Source organism: Moschus berezovskii, chromosome 6 (genome assembly GCF_049115385.1).
Source record: "Moschus berezovskii isolate FMDL1 chromosome 6, NW_MosBer_1.0, whole genome shotgun sequence".
In the NCBI taxonomy this organism is placed as follows: domain Eukaryota; kingdom Metazoa; phylum Chordata; class Mammalia; order Artiodactyla; family Moschidae; genus Moschus; species Moschus berezovskii.
In genome coordinates this window covers 64086171-64104434 of record NC_142465.1, presented here as the reverse complement: position 1 = coordinate 64104434, position 18264 = coordinate 64086171, and the positions used below count along the sequence as shown (strand labels likewise).

General features: G+C 37.2%; 1 protein-coding gene across 1 annotated transcript; it reads left to right on the top strand.

Moving 5' to 3' along the window:
* Positions 1 to 5442: 5442 nt before the first annotated feature.
* LOC129536075 (olfactory receptor 9S13-like) lies at positions 5443 to 6378 on the top strand. Its single transcript, XM_055394826.2, has one exon. It carries the CDS (start codon positions 5443 to 5445, stop codon positions 6376 to 6378), a length of 936 nt encoding a protein of 311 aa, XP_055250801.2.
* The last annotated feature ends 11886 nt before the right edge of the window (positions 6379 to 18264 follow it).

The window sequence follows — 18264 nt, the reverse complement described above, 5'->3', positions numbered from 1 at the left end:
AAGGACTAGAGATCTCTTCAAGAAAATTAGAGATACCAAGGGAACATTTCATGGAAAGATGGGCTCAATAAAGGTCAGAAATTGTATGAACCTAACAGAAGCAGAAGATATTAAGAAGAGGTGTCAAGAATACACAGAAGAACTATACAAAAAATATCTTCATGACGCAGATAACCACAATTGTGTGATCACTCACCTAGAGCCAGACATCCTGGAATGCAAAGTCAAGTGGGCCTTAGGAAGCATCACTATGAACAAAGCTAGTGGAGGTGATGGAATTCCAGTTGAGCTATTTCAAATCCTAAAAGATGATGCTGTGATAGTGCTGCACTCAGTATATCAGCAAATTTGGAAAACTCAGCAGTGGCCACAGGACTGGAAAAAGTCAGTTTTCATTCCAATCCCAAAGAAAGGCAATGCCAAAGAATTCTCAAACTACCACACAATTGCACTCATCTCACATGCTAGTAAAGTATTGCTCAAAATTCTCCAAGCTGGGCTACAACAATATGTGAACCGTGAACTTCCAGGTGTTCAAGCTGGTTTTAGAAAAGACAGAGGAATTAGAGATCAAACTGCCAACATCTGCTGGATCATCAAAAGAGAATTCCAGTAAAACATATATTTCTGTGTTATTGACTATGCCAAAGCTTTTAATTGTGTGGATCACAATGAACTGTGGAAAATTCTTCAAGAGATGGGAATACCAGACCACCTGGCCTGCCTCTTGAGAAATCTGTATGCAGGTCAGGAAGCAACAGTTAGAACTGGACATGAAACAACAGACTGGTTCCAAATAGGAAAAGAAGCATGTCATGGCTGTATATTGTCACCCTGCTTACTTAACCTACATGCAGAATACATCATGAGAAATGCTGGTCTGGATGAAGCCCAAGCTGGAATCAAGATTGCTGGGAGAAATATCAATAACCTCAGACATGCAGATGATACCAGCCTTATGGCAGAAAGTGAAGAAGAACTAAAGAGCTTTCTTGATGAAAGTGAAAGAGGAGAGTGAAAAAGTTGGCTTAAAGCTCAACATTCAGAACACTAAGATCATGGCATCTGGTCCCATCAATTCATGGCAAATAGATGGGGAAACAATGGAAACACTATACCGAGACTTTATTTTTTTGGGCTCCAAAATCACTGAAAATGGTGACTGCAGCCATGAAATTAAAGACACTTGCTCCTTGAAAGGAAAGTTATGACCAACCTAGACAGCAAATTAAAAAGCAGAGACATTACTTTGACAACAAAGGTCCATCTAGTCGATGCTATGGTTTTTCCAGTAGCCGTGTATTGATGTGAGAGTTGGACTATAAAGAAAGGTGAGCACTGAAGAACTGATGCTTTTGAACTGTGGTGTTGGAGAAGACTCTTGAGAGTCCCTTGGACTGCAAGGAGATCAAATCAGTCCATCCTAAAGGAGATCAGTCCTGAGTGTTCATTGGAAGGACTGATGTTGAAGCTGAAACGCCAATACTTCGACTATCTGATGCGAAGAGCTGATTCATTTGAAAAGACCTTGATGCTGGGAAATATTGAAGGTGGGAGGAGAAGGGGATGACAGAGGATAAGATGGTTGGATGGCATCACCGACTCAGTGGAGATAAGTTTGAATAAACTCCGGGAGTTGGTGATGCACAGGGAGGCCTGGCGTGCTGCGGTCCATGGGGTCGCAAAGAGTCGGACATGACTGTGAGAATGAACTGAACTGATCCAGGAAAAACTGCTTGGATAAAGGAAAACTGATAGAATGCATTATGTAAAAATTGTACTATATTAAATGCCAAAGATTTTCTAGTAAAGGGAAACAATATCAAAAGAAACTTAATATCCCAAAGAACAATTTGAAATGCACAGAACATAAATGTGGTCTTAAAAAATTATGTAAGATTTCTTCTTTCCCAAAATGTTTGTTGAGAAATCTTTTTATATTCTAGAGTGGTGATCATACAACTATAGTCTGAGTGTTGAATCCGCATACCCATTCAGTTATCTGTTGTCCCTGGCTTCTTTCACATCATAAAGGCAGAAGTGAGGATGTGGGAAGTGAATGCATTTCTTTCTCTTTCAGTATGCCTCTTGTATTGTTTCTCTTTTTGTTTACTGCACCTACTGTGGAAACCTTGCCATGGTTCTCAGTCATGAGATACTTTCAGACTTCTGAGATCCTTTTACATCACCTTTTCTAGTGCCTTGAAATCATAGGTAAAGCTATGACATTCTGATCTTCCTAATTCCTTTGTAACTTCCAATTTACCCAGAAAAAAACACAATTAAAAAAGACACGTTCTCCCCAATATTCACTATAGCACTATTTATAATAGCCAGGTTGGAGAAGAAATCTAAATGTTCATTGAGAGAGGAATAGAAAAAGAAGATGTGGTATATATGTATGTATGTAGTGGAATGTTACTCAGCCATATAAATGAAGAAACAATGTCACTTGCAGTAGTATAGATGACTGTCATACTTAATGCAGTAAATCAGAGAATAGCAAATATATAGTATCACTTATATGCAGAATCGAAAAAAATGGTACAAATGAACTTATTTATAACAGAGATATATAGTTATGGATGTAGAAAACAAACTTATGGTTACAGGAGAGAAAAGGGGTAAAGGATAAATTGGGACACTGGGATTGACACATACTCACTTCTATATATCAAATAGATAACTAATAGGATTCCGTTGTATAACACTGGGAACTCAATACTCTGTAATGCCCTACATGTGAAATGTATTTAAAGATGAGTGGATATATATATATATATGTATAATCGATTCACTTTGTTGTAAGCAGAAACTAACACAAAATTTTACATCAACTATACTCCAATTAATATTTTTAAAATATCACTCCTTCTTTAACAACATTACTCCCATTGACTGATTAGATTTTTCTCTGTACTAATCTTAATACAAGCATGAAGTATTCAGAGTAAAGAAATGAGTTTCCAAAACTAAAGGTTGTAATCCATTCTAATGAAAAATCATGAATGTCCCTGTGTGTTAAATCATGAAAATGAAAGGAGAATCAAGTGTTTCTCATCTAAATGTGTTTTTTAAAAATTTTGTTCTCTAAGAAGTTTAGATCATGCAGCCTCTAGAGAGAGCTTCTAACTTTCTAATGGTCTTGCTGCTGCTGCTGCTGCTAAGTTGCTTTAGTCATGTCCGACTATGTGCGACCCCATAGACAGCAGCCCCCCAGGCTCCCCCATCCCTGGGATTCTCCAGGCAAGAAGTGGAGTGGGTTGCCATTTCCTTCTCCAATGCATGAAAGGGAAAGTGAAAGTGAAAGTGAAGTCACTCAGTCATGTCTGACTCTTACCGAGCCCATGGACTGCAGCCTACCAGGCTCCTCTGTCCATGGGATTTTCCAGGCGAGAGTACTGGAGTGGGTTGCCATTGCCTTCTCCATTAATGGTCTTGTGAGTTTTCTAATTAATAATTTCTTCTCTCATTTTTCTTTTTGCATTATGATACAAAATATAGTAATGGTGAGAGAGACCTTAGTCCCTGATGAATACCTTGCAGAAGGCATGCCCACCAATTTGGCTTCTCTCCTCATGAGAGAATTTCTCTCAGGACCCATTCCAGGTATATTTATTGGTTTAGTCAATGAAAAGTACAGTAAACAAAACAAAAAACAGAAAGAAAGATAAGTTATAAATTGTGCTAGTACTTGTTCACCTTAGCAATTTGAGACATGATCTTAACAGTAAGGAAATTAAATTCACCATGCAGAAAAACTTCCTGTTAAAGGTTTGGTTCTTTTCTTACTGTTGTTTCTTCATAAATGTATAATACACTACCTATGGTACAGGGTTTACTAAGATGAGAAGTGGTATCCATTCTTAAGAATATATTTTATATTTAAGTTGTTTATTTTCAATTCTCTTCTCTTTTAGATACCTTTCTCTATATCATTCTTTTTAATTTTTCTGTTGAAACAAAAAACTTTATATAAAATATGAATTTTAAGAAAATTATACATTTTGTAGTTGACAACCCTGCCAGAATGCATTTTGACCATTGCTTTGTATTCTATTAAAATTTTGCCAGTCAACATTTCTGTTAACCATTATTTTTTTTAAAAAAGTAGATACTGTAACTGCTTCAAATTGATTTTAATATACTTTAATAGTTTCATCTATCTTAAAATTATGTCAGAATTAAAACCATAGCAATTCCAATAACAAAAATTATAAGAAACATTATGAGATATTTCATGTTTTTAGATCATATATACTTTTATTTATTTACTATAATTATATATATATAATTATAAATTTCTATTCTCATAAGACTATAAAAACTATTTCTATAGTATATAAGTTTTAAATTTCTGTTTGTCTGTTTTCTTTTACATTACGACTATTGAATAAAAAACCATTATGCTGAGAAACCTCATGACTCTAAACCAATTAAATCTGCTTTTGTCCCAATTTCCCCATTTATAAAATTAGAATAAAAACTACTTCCTTTCTTTACCTCTCACTGTATTTTAATCTGAGGATGTTTTATAGTCATATAGCATAAATCTAAATAAATACAGTACAAGCTTGTTTAAATACATAGTTTTTCTTTTGAAGCTATTGTTAAATTGTCCTATATGCCTATCCCTCCTATGCACATATCATTGTATTTCTAATTAAATTTGCCTGTTTCTTAAAAGACAGAAAAATGTCTGTGAAGATCTTAGAATTCTCCACTTGCAGTCTAATCTGCAAAATCCAAAGAAAGCAGAAGAGAGAAGAAAAGTAGGAAGGAACAAAGGGAAACATGAAAGTCTGATTTCATTGTGTTTAGGAAATATAAGCAAGAATCATTCTGTTCTTAGAAAACTGCCGCTAAGAGTGTACGTCACCATAGGGACAAAAAATGAAAGAAACAAGGATATGATGTAAGTGTGTAAAAGAATCCTGCTGTTGTGAGGATCTGGAGTCCTTCTCCTTATATAAGAAAGACAGATATAATATTTACATAGTATTTTTAAATAATAAGATGAGATTATGAATTGAACAGATTTTATTTTAGGTAAAAAAGTGGATTATAATGTCTGTGATGAACATCATCCGTGGAAGCAACTTTCAACAGCAGTAAACTGATAATAAATCCAGGGTGGGGGAAAGCTCTTATTTTCAGATATTTTCTTAGAATCTCCACTTTACCAAAGCATACTTGGACAGCCAGTCTGCACTATTTACAAATAAGCATATATGAAAAAGGCTAATCAGACAGAACTCTTCACTAGTATGACATTTTAAGAATGGCAATATCTTTATATTCATTGGTGCTTTCTAAAATATTGTGACAACATAGTATGAAATAAATTTTTTCCTTGCTGGTTCTTACTTTTTACAAAACAAGTATTCTGATCATTCATTTCTTTCATGTAACCATCTCTTCAGTCCTGTCCATACCTCAGTTATGAAGAGTGAGTTTAATAGGAACTTCTCAGAGGTGACTGAGTTTATTCTGCTGGGATTTGGAACTCCTCCAAAGCTACAGATTCTCCTGTTTCTAGCATTCCTATTGGTCTATATGGCCACTCTCATGGGAAATATCAGCATAATTGTTGTCATTAAGACGGACTCCAGATTTCAAATGCCTATGTATTTCTTCCTTCGAAACTTGTCATATTTAGATCTCTGCTACTCCACAGTCATTGCTCCCAAAACTTTAGCTAACTTCTTTTCTAATGAAAAGAAAATTTCTTACAAAGGCTGTGCAGTCCAATTTTTCTTCTTTGCTCTGTTTGTCACTGCTGAGAGCTTTCTTCTGGCTGTCATGGCATTTGATAGATTCTCAGCCATTTGCTCCCCACTCCTGTATCCTGTGCACATGTCCCCAAAACTCTGTGTTCAATTGGTAACTGGCTCCTATGTCTGTGGCTGCATCAATGCGGTAGTAGAAACAGGTTTCACCTTCAGTTTGCATTTCTGTGGGGAAAACAGATTGGATCACTTTTTCTGTGATGTCTCAGCCCTGATTAAGATCTCCTGTGTAGACACCTTTGTGAATGAGGTTGTAATGTTTATTCTCTCTGCTCTCATCATCATCACCACCACAACTGTCATTCTGGTCTCCTATGCATATATCCTCTTTACTGTCCTAAAGATCCCATCAACCCATGGCAGGAGTAGGACTTTCTCCACTTGTGGCTCTCATATAGCAGTGGTGAGCTTATTCTACGGGACTGTGTTCTTCATGTATGCCCAACCTGGAGCCATCTCCTCACCAGAGAAGAACAAGGTTGTAGCTGTGCTCTACACACTTATAATACCAATGTTAAACCCTCTAATATACAGTCTGAGAAACAGAGACGTGAAAGATGCTGTGAAAAGAATATTACACAGTGAATGATTCTCTGCTGATATTTGTAATGTTATTATAATACATAATGGGCAAACTGTGTTTTCTAAATGTCATCGTTATTCTTGTTTTTGTAAAATTACTATGTCAAAGATATTTGCTTACATAAATATAAATATTTTGCTGCTTTATAAAATATTTTAATAATTTAGGTATATAGATCATTATTTTATTTGCTTAAGACATATGAAAACATGTATGTTCTCAACTTGTGATAACAATATCTGCATTTCAATATTACCATGATTAGGAAGTAAATATTAAAAGCTTCTGTTACTCATTAAAATAATATTATATCTGAATGAAGAATATATTATCTGTGTGAATAATATTATACCATAGTTCACACAGATATTTTGTTGATGTTCAGCTGCTAAGTCATGTCCAACTCTCTGTGACTCCATGGACTATAGCACACCATGCTCCTCTGTCCTCCACTATCTCCTGGAGCTTGCTGAAATTCATGTCCATTGAATCGGTGATGCCATCAAACCATTTCATCCTCTGTCACCCTGTTCTTTTGCCTTCAATCTTTCCAAGCTTCAGGGTCTTTTCCAGTCAGCTCTTCGCATCAAGTGGCCAAAGTATTGGAGCTTCAATTTCAGCATCAGTCCTTCCAACGAATATTCAGGGTTGATTTCTTCTTGGATTGACTGTTTCAATTTCCCTGCAGTCCAAGGGACTCTCAAGAGTCTTCTCCAGCACCACAATTTCAAAAGCATCAATTCTTCAGCACTCAGCCTTCCTTATGGCTTAACCCTCACATTCATACATGATTACTGGAAAAAAACATAGCTTCGAATATAAGGATCTTTATTAGCAAAGGGATGTCTCTGTTTTTTAATAACCTGGCTAGGTTTGTCATAGTTTTCCTTCCAAGGAGCAGTTCAGTTCAGTCACTCAGTTGTGTCTGACTCTTTGCGACCCCATGAGCTTCAGCACACCAGACCTCCCTGTCCAACACCAACTCCCGGAGTCTACCTAAACTCATGTTCATTGAGTCGGTGATGCCATCCAACCATCTCATCATCTGTCATCCCCTTCTCCTCCTGCCCTCAATCTTTCCCAGCATCAGAGTCTTTTCAAGTGAGTCAGCTCTTCGCATGAGGTGGTCAAAATATTGGAGTTTCAGCTTCAACATCAGACCTTCCAATGAACACCCAGGACTGATCTCCTTTAGGATGGACTGGTTGGATCTCCTTGCAGTCCAAGGGACTCTCAAGAGTCTTCTCCAACACCACAGTTCAAAAGCATCAATTCTTCTGCACTCAGCTTTCTTTATAGTTCAACTCTCACATTCATACATGACTACTGGAAAAACCATAGCCTTGACTAGACGGACCTTTGTTGTCAAAGTAATGTCTCTGCTTTTTAATATGCTATTCATATTAAAGCAAGTGTATTTTAATTTCAAGGCTGCAGTCACTGTCTGCAGTGATTTGGGGCCCCAAGAAAATAAAATCTGTCACTGATTCTGTCTTATCCCCTTCTTCTTGCCATGAAGTGATGGGACCAGAGGCCATCATCTTAGTTTTCTGAACGCTGAGTTTCAAGAGTTTTTTCACCTTCATCAAGAGATATAATAATTATTACTTAAATCAGGGGAAAAAATGTTGTTTAATTCTACAAAGCAATTAAACTGATATCTGTCTGAGCAAGATAACAACCTCATTGAGTAAGTGGCAAAATGGAATATTAATGTTTGGTTACATAGGACACTTATGATAAAAGGTCTATTCTTTCCCAAGATTCAGGTTTTATTCTGAGTTATATCATCCACAAAGTTACTGTAAAACAGAAGTCCATCATATAGTATTTGAGAAACAATTCTTTATATGGAAAATGTGTCAATAATATTCTATTTTTCATTTCCCCATTTTCATCTTAGTATAAAATAAGATATTTTATAATAATAAAGGCTGATACATAAAGAACAGGTACTATATGCCATAGTAATTTTTAATAACGATTTTCAGTTGAGGAAATTGAGACTAAGCAGTTTGGTGTAGCCAAAACTCTACACCAGTATGGATCCATGACTTAATTACCCAAGTATATCTTCCAAAGCATGTGGCATAGTTTTAAAATATACTCTCACAGCCTAAAAACAATCAATTTCTGAATGGAAGTATGGCTAGGGAGCCAGTCTGGGACCTCTAACAAATTTGCCCATTCTTCATTATGTGTAAAAATAATATTCTGTATTTCTATTTAAACACTTCAATCAATTTATTTTTGGTATAGAGCAGGATATTTTAATAAAATTTTATTTATGGGTCTTTCTCTTTTAAATTATTACATACACTTATGCACTGAAAATCAAATACTTTCTAATGCTAATTTTAATATATTAATTTAAAATATTGGTTATTAAAAAATATTTTTTCTATATAAGGTATACTGAGGTCTTTACTCAATTTTTTTTCCCCATCAACTCACCAATATTCCTCTTAAAAAAAGAGAGGAAGTAAAAGTTTTTGCCATGCTTTTATTTTGTTTCTTTAAATATATGTGAATAATAAATAAGAATCTAGGAATCTTATCAAGTTAAATGATAAATGGGAGAGAACCACTTGTTTTATTTAAAATTTTATACACTTGTTTGTTACTGTTCTGACAATTACCCATGTCAGGTCAGACCAGAGGGTTACTTCTTTCATTTTTGTCTCACACGTGAAAGTCACTCAGTCGAGTCTGATTCTTTGCAACCCCATTGACTGTACTGTCCATGGAATTCTCCAGGCCAGAATACTGTAGTGGGTTGCCTTTCCCTTCTCCAGGGGATCTTCCCTACCCAGTGCTCAAACCCAGGTCTCCCGCATTGCAGGTGGATTCTTTACCAGCTGAGCCACAAGGAAGCCCAAACATTGTCTTGCACATGGGTTGTACTCAATCCATAGAGACAAGGTTTTTTCTCTCTTTCCCTAAACTAATACTAATAATTGAACTTAGGCAAAAGGGGAATTACTTCCAGAACTCATGGCTTCCCCAAATGCTTTACTTCAATTTGACACTCAGTTCCAACCAATTAAAATAATGACACTAATGATAATTTGGTACTGTTACTTTGGGCAAATAAGTCAGATAATTCGTGATAGGATGCAAAGCCAGGCAGGATCAAGAAATTACTGGTCTTCTTGTAAAATATTAGTCAATAGGGCCCCAAATTATATCAAAGTTTCTAATAAATAATAATTTTAGTTTATGAGATTTATTATTGTGATCATGCAGTACCTTGTGTGTATGCTCAGTCGTGTCTGACTCTTTGCGACTCCATGGACTTTAACCTGCCAGGCTTCTCTGTCCATGGAGTTTTTCAGGCAAGAATACTGGGGTGGGTTGCCATTTCCTACTCTAGGGGCATCTTCTTGACCCAGGAATAGAACTTGTGTCTCTTGCTTCTCCTGCATTGGGAGGCAGATTCTTTACTACTGTGCCACCTGGGAAGCCTTTGATAATGTAGTACATTTTATACATATTAGATGTATTTCAAATTCTTTGTTTTCTTCCATTGATTTGCTTGTCTCTTCATGCTAGTATCACATGCTAATTAAACAATAGGATTTAATGCCTGATAGGGATACATCTTTTTCAAAAATTTCTCGGCTAATATTACTCATTATTTCAGTGAACTTCATTCTTTTGCATTAAAAATAATTCTTATTTGCATTTTAGCAGAATTGCATTTAGTAAATCATTTATTTGTTTACAATCCTCATTTGTAAGAATCGGGTAAGAGTATTGCTTCTAGTATCGGATAGCTAGATAGCTTAGCTGTAAGGCTACGCACCATGGAGCATAGATTTTGAAAACTTTTTGAATGATTTTAAGATTCAATGAATACTATTATTTTCCCTACTTAGATGTTAAGGATTATATAAAATATTATAAATTATGCTTTGGGCACAAGACAGTTTTTCAATTAATACTAGCTTCAACTATTATTATTATTACCATTATCAGTATCAAAATATCTTCCCCACTAAAAGTAGTACCTAATTATTGTACAGTCAATGGTATCACCCAGGAAAGGATGTACAGAACTGATCAGGATTCTTGGAGGGTTCTGTCTCCAGAAGCAAACACTTGACCCAGCTGCAGTTTGCTGCCATCTGGTGGTTATTAATTGTCAGTTCAGTTCAGTTCAGTTCAGTCACTCAGTCGTGACTGAACTCTTTGCGACCCCATGAATCACAGCACGCCAGGCCTCCCTGTCCATCACCAACTCCCGGAGTTCACTCAAACTCACGTCCATCGAGTCGGTGATGCCATCCAGCCATCTCATTCTCTGTCGTCCCCTTCTCCTCCTGCCCCCAATCCCTCCCAGCATCAGAGTCTTTTCCAGTGAGTCAACTCTTCACATGAGGTGGCCAAAGTAATGGAGTTTCAGCTTTAGCATCAGTCCTTCCAATGAACACCCAGGCCTGATCTCCTTTAGGATAGACTGGTTGGATCTCCTTGCAGTCCAAGGGACTCTCAAGAGTCTTCTCCAACATCACAGTTCAAAAGCATCAGTTCTTCAGTGCTCAGCTTTCTTCAGAGTCCAACTCTCACATTCACACGTGACTACTGGAAAAACCATAGCCTTGACTAGACGGACCTTTGCTGGCAAAGTAATGTCTCTGCTTTTTAATATGCTGTCTAGGGTTGGTCATAACTTTTCTTCTAAGGAACAAGTGTCTTTTAATTTCATGGCTGCAGTCACCATCTGCAGTGATTTAGTTACCAAAAGGGGTGATGATCAAAATATCTCAGCTTGTTCTGTGATTATTATATAAATTATGTATATAAATATAAAGCAACTTAAAAGTTGCTGCTTTACATTGATGGCATTCTAAATAATTTTTACTCACCCCATGTGTTACATATTTGATACCATTTGGTGTATATTTTATACCATTTTATTTTGTGTATACATCAACTAGTTATTACAGTAATTGTTCATTTTACTAATTTTGTCTTTTAATCTTCATAGTAGCTTTTAAGTGGTTTAACCATCACTTTTACTGTATATTCGCTTTTACCAGTGAGATTTTTACTTTCAAACATCTCCTTTACAACATAGCAGTTTTTCTTTTTGACTTAAATGTTTCACCTTTTTTATTCTTTTTCATATCTTTTTCCATTATGGTTTATTACAGGATATTGAATACAGATCCATGTGCTCTAAAGTAGGATCTTGTTGGTTATCTATTCTATACATAGTAGTTTCCATCTGCTAATCTCAAACTCCCCATTTATGCCTCCTTTCCCTCCCTCCACTATGGCAACCAACAAGTCTGTTCTCTTATGTCTGTGATTCTGTTTCTGTTACATAGATAAGTTCATTTATGTCATATTTTAGATTTCACACCTAAGTGATATCATATGGCATTTGTCTTTCTCTTTCTGAAACTTACTTTATTTAGTATGATAATCTCTAGGTCCAATGCCATGTTGCTGCAAATAACATTATTTCAATTTTTATGCTCCATGTTATTCCATTGTATATATGTACCACAATCAATATCTTTATCCATTTATCTGTTTATGTGCATTTAGGTTGTTTCCATGTCTTGCTATTGTAAACAGTGCTGCTATGACATAGGGGTGCATGTATCTTTTTGAATAAGAGATTTCTGTGGCTATTATGCTTAAGAGTGGAATTGCTGGATTATAAGGTTGCTCTGGTTTTAGTTTTTTGAGTAAATTCCATACTGTTTTCCACAGATGATGCATAAATTTACATTTCCAACAACAGTGTAGGAGGGTTCTCTTTTCTCTACACCTTTTCCGGCATTTATTTGTAGACTTCTTAATGATGGTCATTCTGACTGCTGCGAAGTGGACCCTCATTGCAGTTTTGATTTGCATTTCTTTAATAATTAGCAGTGATGAACATCTTTTCATGTGCCTATTGGCCATCTGTGTCTTCTTTGGAGAAATTTCTGTTTAAGCCATCAGCACATTCTTTTGAATTGTTTTTGTTGTTATTGTTACTAAGTTGTATAAGCTGTTTGTATACTTTAGAAATTAAGCTCAAAGAGTCACTTTAACACTTCTTATAGTTCAAGTTTAGTGGTGATGAATCCCTTTAACTTCTGCTGGTCTGGAAAACTCTTAATTTGTCCTTCAATTCTGAAGGATAATCTTTCCAGGTTAGAATATTCCTGTTTGGAATTAGTTTTTTTCTTTTAGCACTATGAATGTATCATGCCACTCCTCTCTGTTCTGCCAAGTTTCTGATGAAAAAAGTCAATTGATAATCTCACGGGTACCCTTGTATGTATAAAGTTGCTTTTTTCTTGCTCCTTTTAAGATTCTCTCTTTGTGGACTTCCCAGGCGGTCCAGCAGTCAAGAATCTGCCTTGCAGTGCAGGGGATGTGGGTTCAATATCTGGTCTGGGAACTAAGATCCCACGTGTTACAGGCCAACTAAGCCCGGATGCTGCAACTATTGAGTCTGCTCTCTCTGAAGTCTGTGCACCAGAACTAGAGAGCCCCTGCGCCATGCAAGGAAGATCCAACATGCCACAGCAAATAAATAAACATTTTTTAAAAATGAAGATTCTTTATCTTTAATTTTTGACATTTAAACTATAATGTGTTTGGCGTGGTTCTCTTTTCATTTAACTGACTTGAATCTCTGTGCTTCCTGTACCTGGATGTCTGTTTCCTTCTTCAGATTACGGACATTTTCAGCCATTACTTCTTCATATAGTTTTATTCCCCTCTCATTCTTTTCCTTCTGGAAACGTGTGTTTTACTCTGCTTGGTGTTCTTACATGTTCTTCACTTTTTAATATAAGTTTTTTATGAATTTTGTTTGCTTTTTGCTGCTCCTTTGGATGATATTTTTCTGCCCTTGCATTCCAGGTGGTGAGATAAAATTTATATTTGAAGGCAGGACAAGAAAAACTAGACATGAAATTCTCTCTGTGTGTCTATTTGACCTCCTCCCTCCCTCCCTAATTTGCACTGTGCATCTGCAATACACATTAACCTATAGACTGTAGCCCACCAGGCTCGTCTGTCCACTGGATTCTCCAGGCAAGAATACTAGAGTGGCTTGCCATGCTCTCCTCCAGGGAATCTTCCTGACCTAGGGATTGAACCCATGACTCTTATGTCTCCTTCACTGGCAGGCAGGTTCTTTACCACTAGTTCCACATGGGAAGCCCCTACACATTAACCAGAGGTCCTCAAAGATGGGAATGCCTGCTTGTCCAAAAAGATCATCTTCCTTTCTTCCAATGCTAGCACTGTAACTGTCTCTCAGATTATAAACCTCAAATAAAATTCTCTTTTTTCTTCTTAACTTGATTATTAATTGAAGTTTCATCCACAGGTCACTGATCCAATCTTCTGCACTTCTAGTGTGCCGCTGAATCCCTCCAGTGTGTTTTTCAGCTAAGGTATAGTAAGTTGCCTACATACTAATAAAGTTCTGTTCCTAGAGTGCATTCAGTTCAGTTCAGTTCAGTCGCTCAGTCGTGTCTGACTCTTTGCGACCCCATGAATCACAGCACGCCAGGCCTCCCTGTCCATCACCAACTCCGAGTTCACTCAAACTCATGTCCATCGAATCAGTTCAATTTGTTTGTAAGTCCAACGAAGTTAGCCTAGGTACTCAAGTAACACAGTCAGTTACACAGTTCTGTACTCTAATAGGTTTATAATACTTTTCAACAAATAACATATAAAAAACAAACATACATAAAAAATAAAACATTTAAAATCTTGTAGGACAGTATCTTAGAAGTATGAAACGCACAGTGGTATTGAGCAACAGCTGGCCTACGGGGGCTGGCACTGAATGAACAGGCAGGAAGATGCTGCTTGAGGAGCAGGTTTCTGGGTAAGGTCAGTAGCCTATGGTCTTCTGAGTACTGAACGTCTGTCTTTGGGGAGACTGGAGCAGCAGTAATACTCCTGGCCTGGCATGCTAAGGGTAGAGTGTTTACCCTATGAATGAGAGCTGGGTAGAGCTCACCAGCCGTATTAGCTACTCCAGCCTTGAATAGAGCTTCTTCAGTGTGGAGCTGGAGGGGATAAGTAAGGTTGCAGCAACTACAATCAAGGGGACATGGTAACCGTTGACTGGGATCCAGGGGCAGAGGGATCTCTATGTTTCTGTCTGCACTTGCCTGACTGCACTTTCACCTCTGATGAGATGAGAGAGGGCAGGGAGGGAGTGGGTCATGGCTCAAATGTCATAGATTTTCTCTTCCTGAGATTTAGTAGATTTTGTTGGGTAATATTTTTTTTTGTTTCTTTTTTCTTCATTTCCAGACGTTTCCTTGGTTGTCTTTTCAAAAGTCAAACATGTATTTATTATAAGATCTAAGCATCTCAATCCTCAACATTTACCAAAGACAAAGGAAAACAATCTAGGCAAATACATATGGACACATACCAGCTTTATTCACAATATCTAAAAACTGCACACACATCAGTTGCTCATTTAAGAGTTCATAAACAAAATTTGCACATTGGAAAATGGAATACTACTCAGCAATAAAAAGAATGAGTTACTTACATATATATGACAAAATGAATACATCTCAAAATAATTTTACTCAGTGAAAGAAGCCTGAGAGAAAAGAGCACATACTGTATGATTCCATTATACATCGTTCAGATCATTGGTTATCTGCAGATGGGTTTGAGGGAAGCATGGTCTGAAAGGAGGCATAGTCAACCTTTTGGAAATGAAGGTACTATTCAGTATTTTAATGTGGTGGTGTTTTTACTGATGCCAAAACTCACAGAATATTGCACTTTGAATGTTTATTTCACATCAATTATTCCTTGTTCATTGGAAGGACTGATGTTGAAGCTGAAACTCCAATACTTTGGCCACCTCATGTGAATAGCTGACTCATTGGAAAAGACTCTGATGCTGGGAGGGATTGGGGGCAGGAGGAGAAGGGGACGATAGAGAATGAGATGGCTGGATGGCATCACCAACTCGATGGACATGAGTTTGAGTGAACTCTGGGAGTTTGTGATGGACAGGGAGGCCTGGTGTGCTGCGCTTCATGGGATTGCAAAGAGTCAGACACGACTGAGTGACTGAACTGAACTGAACTATTCCTCAATGAAGCGTTTGGAAAAAAAAAAAAAAGAGTAGATCTTTTTTTAGATTCAAAGATTTCCATTTTAGAACAAAGACTCAGAAATATTTTTTTGAATAAAGGTTTCATTTTCACCTGAAAAATAGAAAGCTACACAAGGAAATGGAAAATTTACTCTTTACTTATTTATAATATGATATGCATTTATTATTTTAATAATAAATAATACTTATTATTAACTAATTTATTTAGATATTTCTTATATAAAATCTGAATATTAAAAGTAGGGTAAAACTTTTAAACATAATTATTGTTAGTGTACTAGCATCTGGTGAGGATTCAATACCATGAACACTATCATTTAAATAAAGAAAATCTTACTAGTTATGACACTATAATCAGCTATAATTATAAATGTAATATCAAAAGATGAGTAAAGAAGTAATAATGTTTTAGAAGAGTGTGCTCTTTAAGAAGTTTCTTAAGCATATTTTACTGAAGTAAAGACTCTTTGGGCATAAAGTACAGAATCTTTCATGGAACATTGAGTCCTAAAGGGAACAAGCCTTCAATGAAAGAGGCTCCTAATTCTTTTTAATTCCAGCTCACCTAAATCCCAGGCACAGGGTCTTTGCCCATTAGATAAAGACCTTTTAGAACTAACACCCAAAAAAGATGTCCTTTTCATTATAGGGGACTGGAATGCAAAAGTAGGAAGTCAAGAAACACCTGGAGTAACTGGCAAATTTGGCCTTGGAGCACAGAATGAAGCAGGGCAAAGGCTAATAGAGTTTTGTCAAGAGAATGCACTGGTCATAGCAAACACCCTCTTCCAACAACACAAGAGAAGACTCTACACATGGACATCACCAGATGGTCAACACCGAAATCAGATTGATTATATTCTTTGCAACCAAAGATGGAGAAGCTGTATACAGTTAGCAAAAACAAGACCAGGAGCTGACTGTGGCTCAGATCATGAACTCCTTATTGCCAAATTCAGACTTAAATTGAAGAAAGTAGGGAAAACCACTAGACCATTCAGATATGACCTCAATCAAATCCCTTATGATTATACAGTGGAAGTGAGAAATAGATTTAAGGGACTAGATCTGATAGACAGAGTGCCTGATGAACTCTGGACGGAGGTTCGTGACATTGTACAGGAGACAGGGACCGAGACCATCCCCATGGAAAAGAAATGCAGAAGAGCGAAATGGCTGTCTGAGGAGGTCTTACAAATAGCTGTGAAAAGAACAGAGGTGAAAAGCAAAGGAGAAAAGGAAAGATATAAGCATCTGAATGCAGAGTTCCAAAGAATAGCAAGGAGAGATAAGAAAGCCTTCCTCAGTGATCAATGCAAAGAAATAGAGGAAAACAACAGAATAGGAAAAACAAGAGACCTCTTCAAGAAAATTAGAGATTCCAAGGGAACATTTCATGCAAAGATGGGCTCGATAAAGGACAGAAATGATATGGACCTAACAGAAGCAGAAGATATTAAGAAGAGGTGGCAGGAATACACAGAAGAACTGTACAAAAAAGATCTTCACAACCAAGATAGTCACGATAACGTGATCACTGACCTAGAGCCAGACATCTTGGAATGTGAAGTCAAGTGGGCCTTAGAAAGCATCACTACGAACAAAGCTAGTGGAGGTGATGGAATTCCAGTTGAGCTATTTCAAGTCTTGAAAGATGATGCTGTGAAAGTGCTGCACTCAATATGCCAGCAAATTTGGAAAACTCAGCAGTGGCCACAGGACTGGAAGAGGTCAGTCTTCATTTCAATCCCAAAGAAAGGCAATGCCAAAGAATGCTCAAACTACCTCACAATTGCACTCATCTCACACGCTAGTAAAGTCATGCTCAAAATTCTCCAAGCCAGGCTTCAGCAGTATGTAAACCGTGAACTCCCAGATGTTCAAACAGGTTTTAGAAAAGGCAGAGGAACCAGAGATCAAATTGCCAACAACCGCTGGATCATGGAGAAAGCAAGAGAGTTCCAGAAAAACATCTATTTCTGCTTCATTGACTATGCCAAAGCCTTTGACTGTGTGGATCACAATAAACTGTGGAACATTCTGCAAGAGATGGGAATCCCAGACCACCTGACCTGCCTCTTGAGAAACCTGTATGCAGGTCAGGAAGCAACACTTAGAACTGGACATGGAACAACAGACTGGTTCCAAATAGGAAAAGGTGTACGTCAAGGTTGTATATTGTCACCTTGCTTATTTAACTTTTATGCAGAGTACATCATGAGGAATGCTGGGCTGGAAGAAGCACAAGCTGGAATCAAGATTGCTGGGAGAAATATCAATAACCTCAGATATGCAGATGACACTACCCTTATGGCAGAAAGTGAAGAGGAACTCAAAAGCCTCTTGATGAAAGTGAAAGAGGAGAGTGAAAAGGTTGGCTTGAAGCTCAACATTCAGAAAACAAAGATCATGGCATCTGGTCCCATCACTTCATGGGAAATAGATGGAAAAACAGTGGAAACAGTGTCAGACTTTCTTTTTTTGGGGCTCCAAAATCACTGCAGATGCTGATTGCAGCCAGGAAATTAAAAGACGCTTACTCCTTGGAAGGAAAGTTATGACCAACCTTGATACTATATTAAAAAGCAGAGACATTACTTTGCCAACCAAGGTCCGTCTAGTCAAGGCAATGGTTTTTCCCGTGGTCATGTATGGATGTGAGAGTTGGACTGGGAAGAAAGCTGATCACCGAAGAATCGATGCTTTTGAACTGTGGTGTTGGAGAAGACTCTTGAGAGTCCCTTGTACCACAAGGAGATCCAACCAGTCCATTCTAA

Excerpts from the sequence above, each read along its gene's own strand:
- LOC129536075 (XM_055394826.2), top strand. The coding sequence starts at position 5,443 with ATGAAGAGTGAGTTTAATAGGAACTTCTCAGAGGTGACTGAGTTTATT.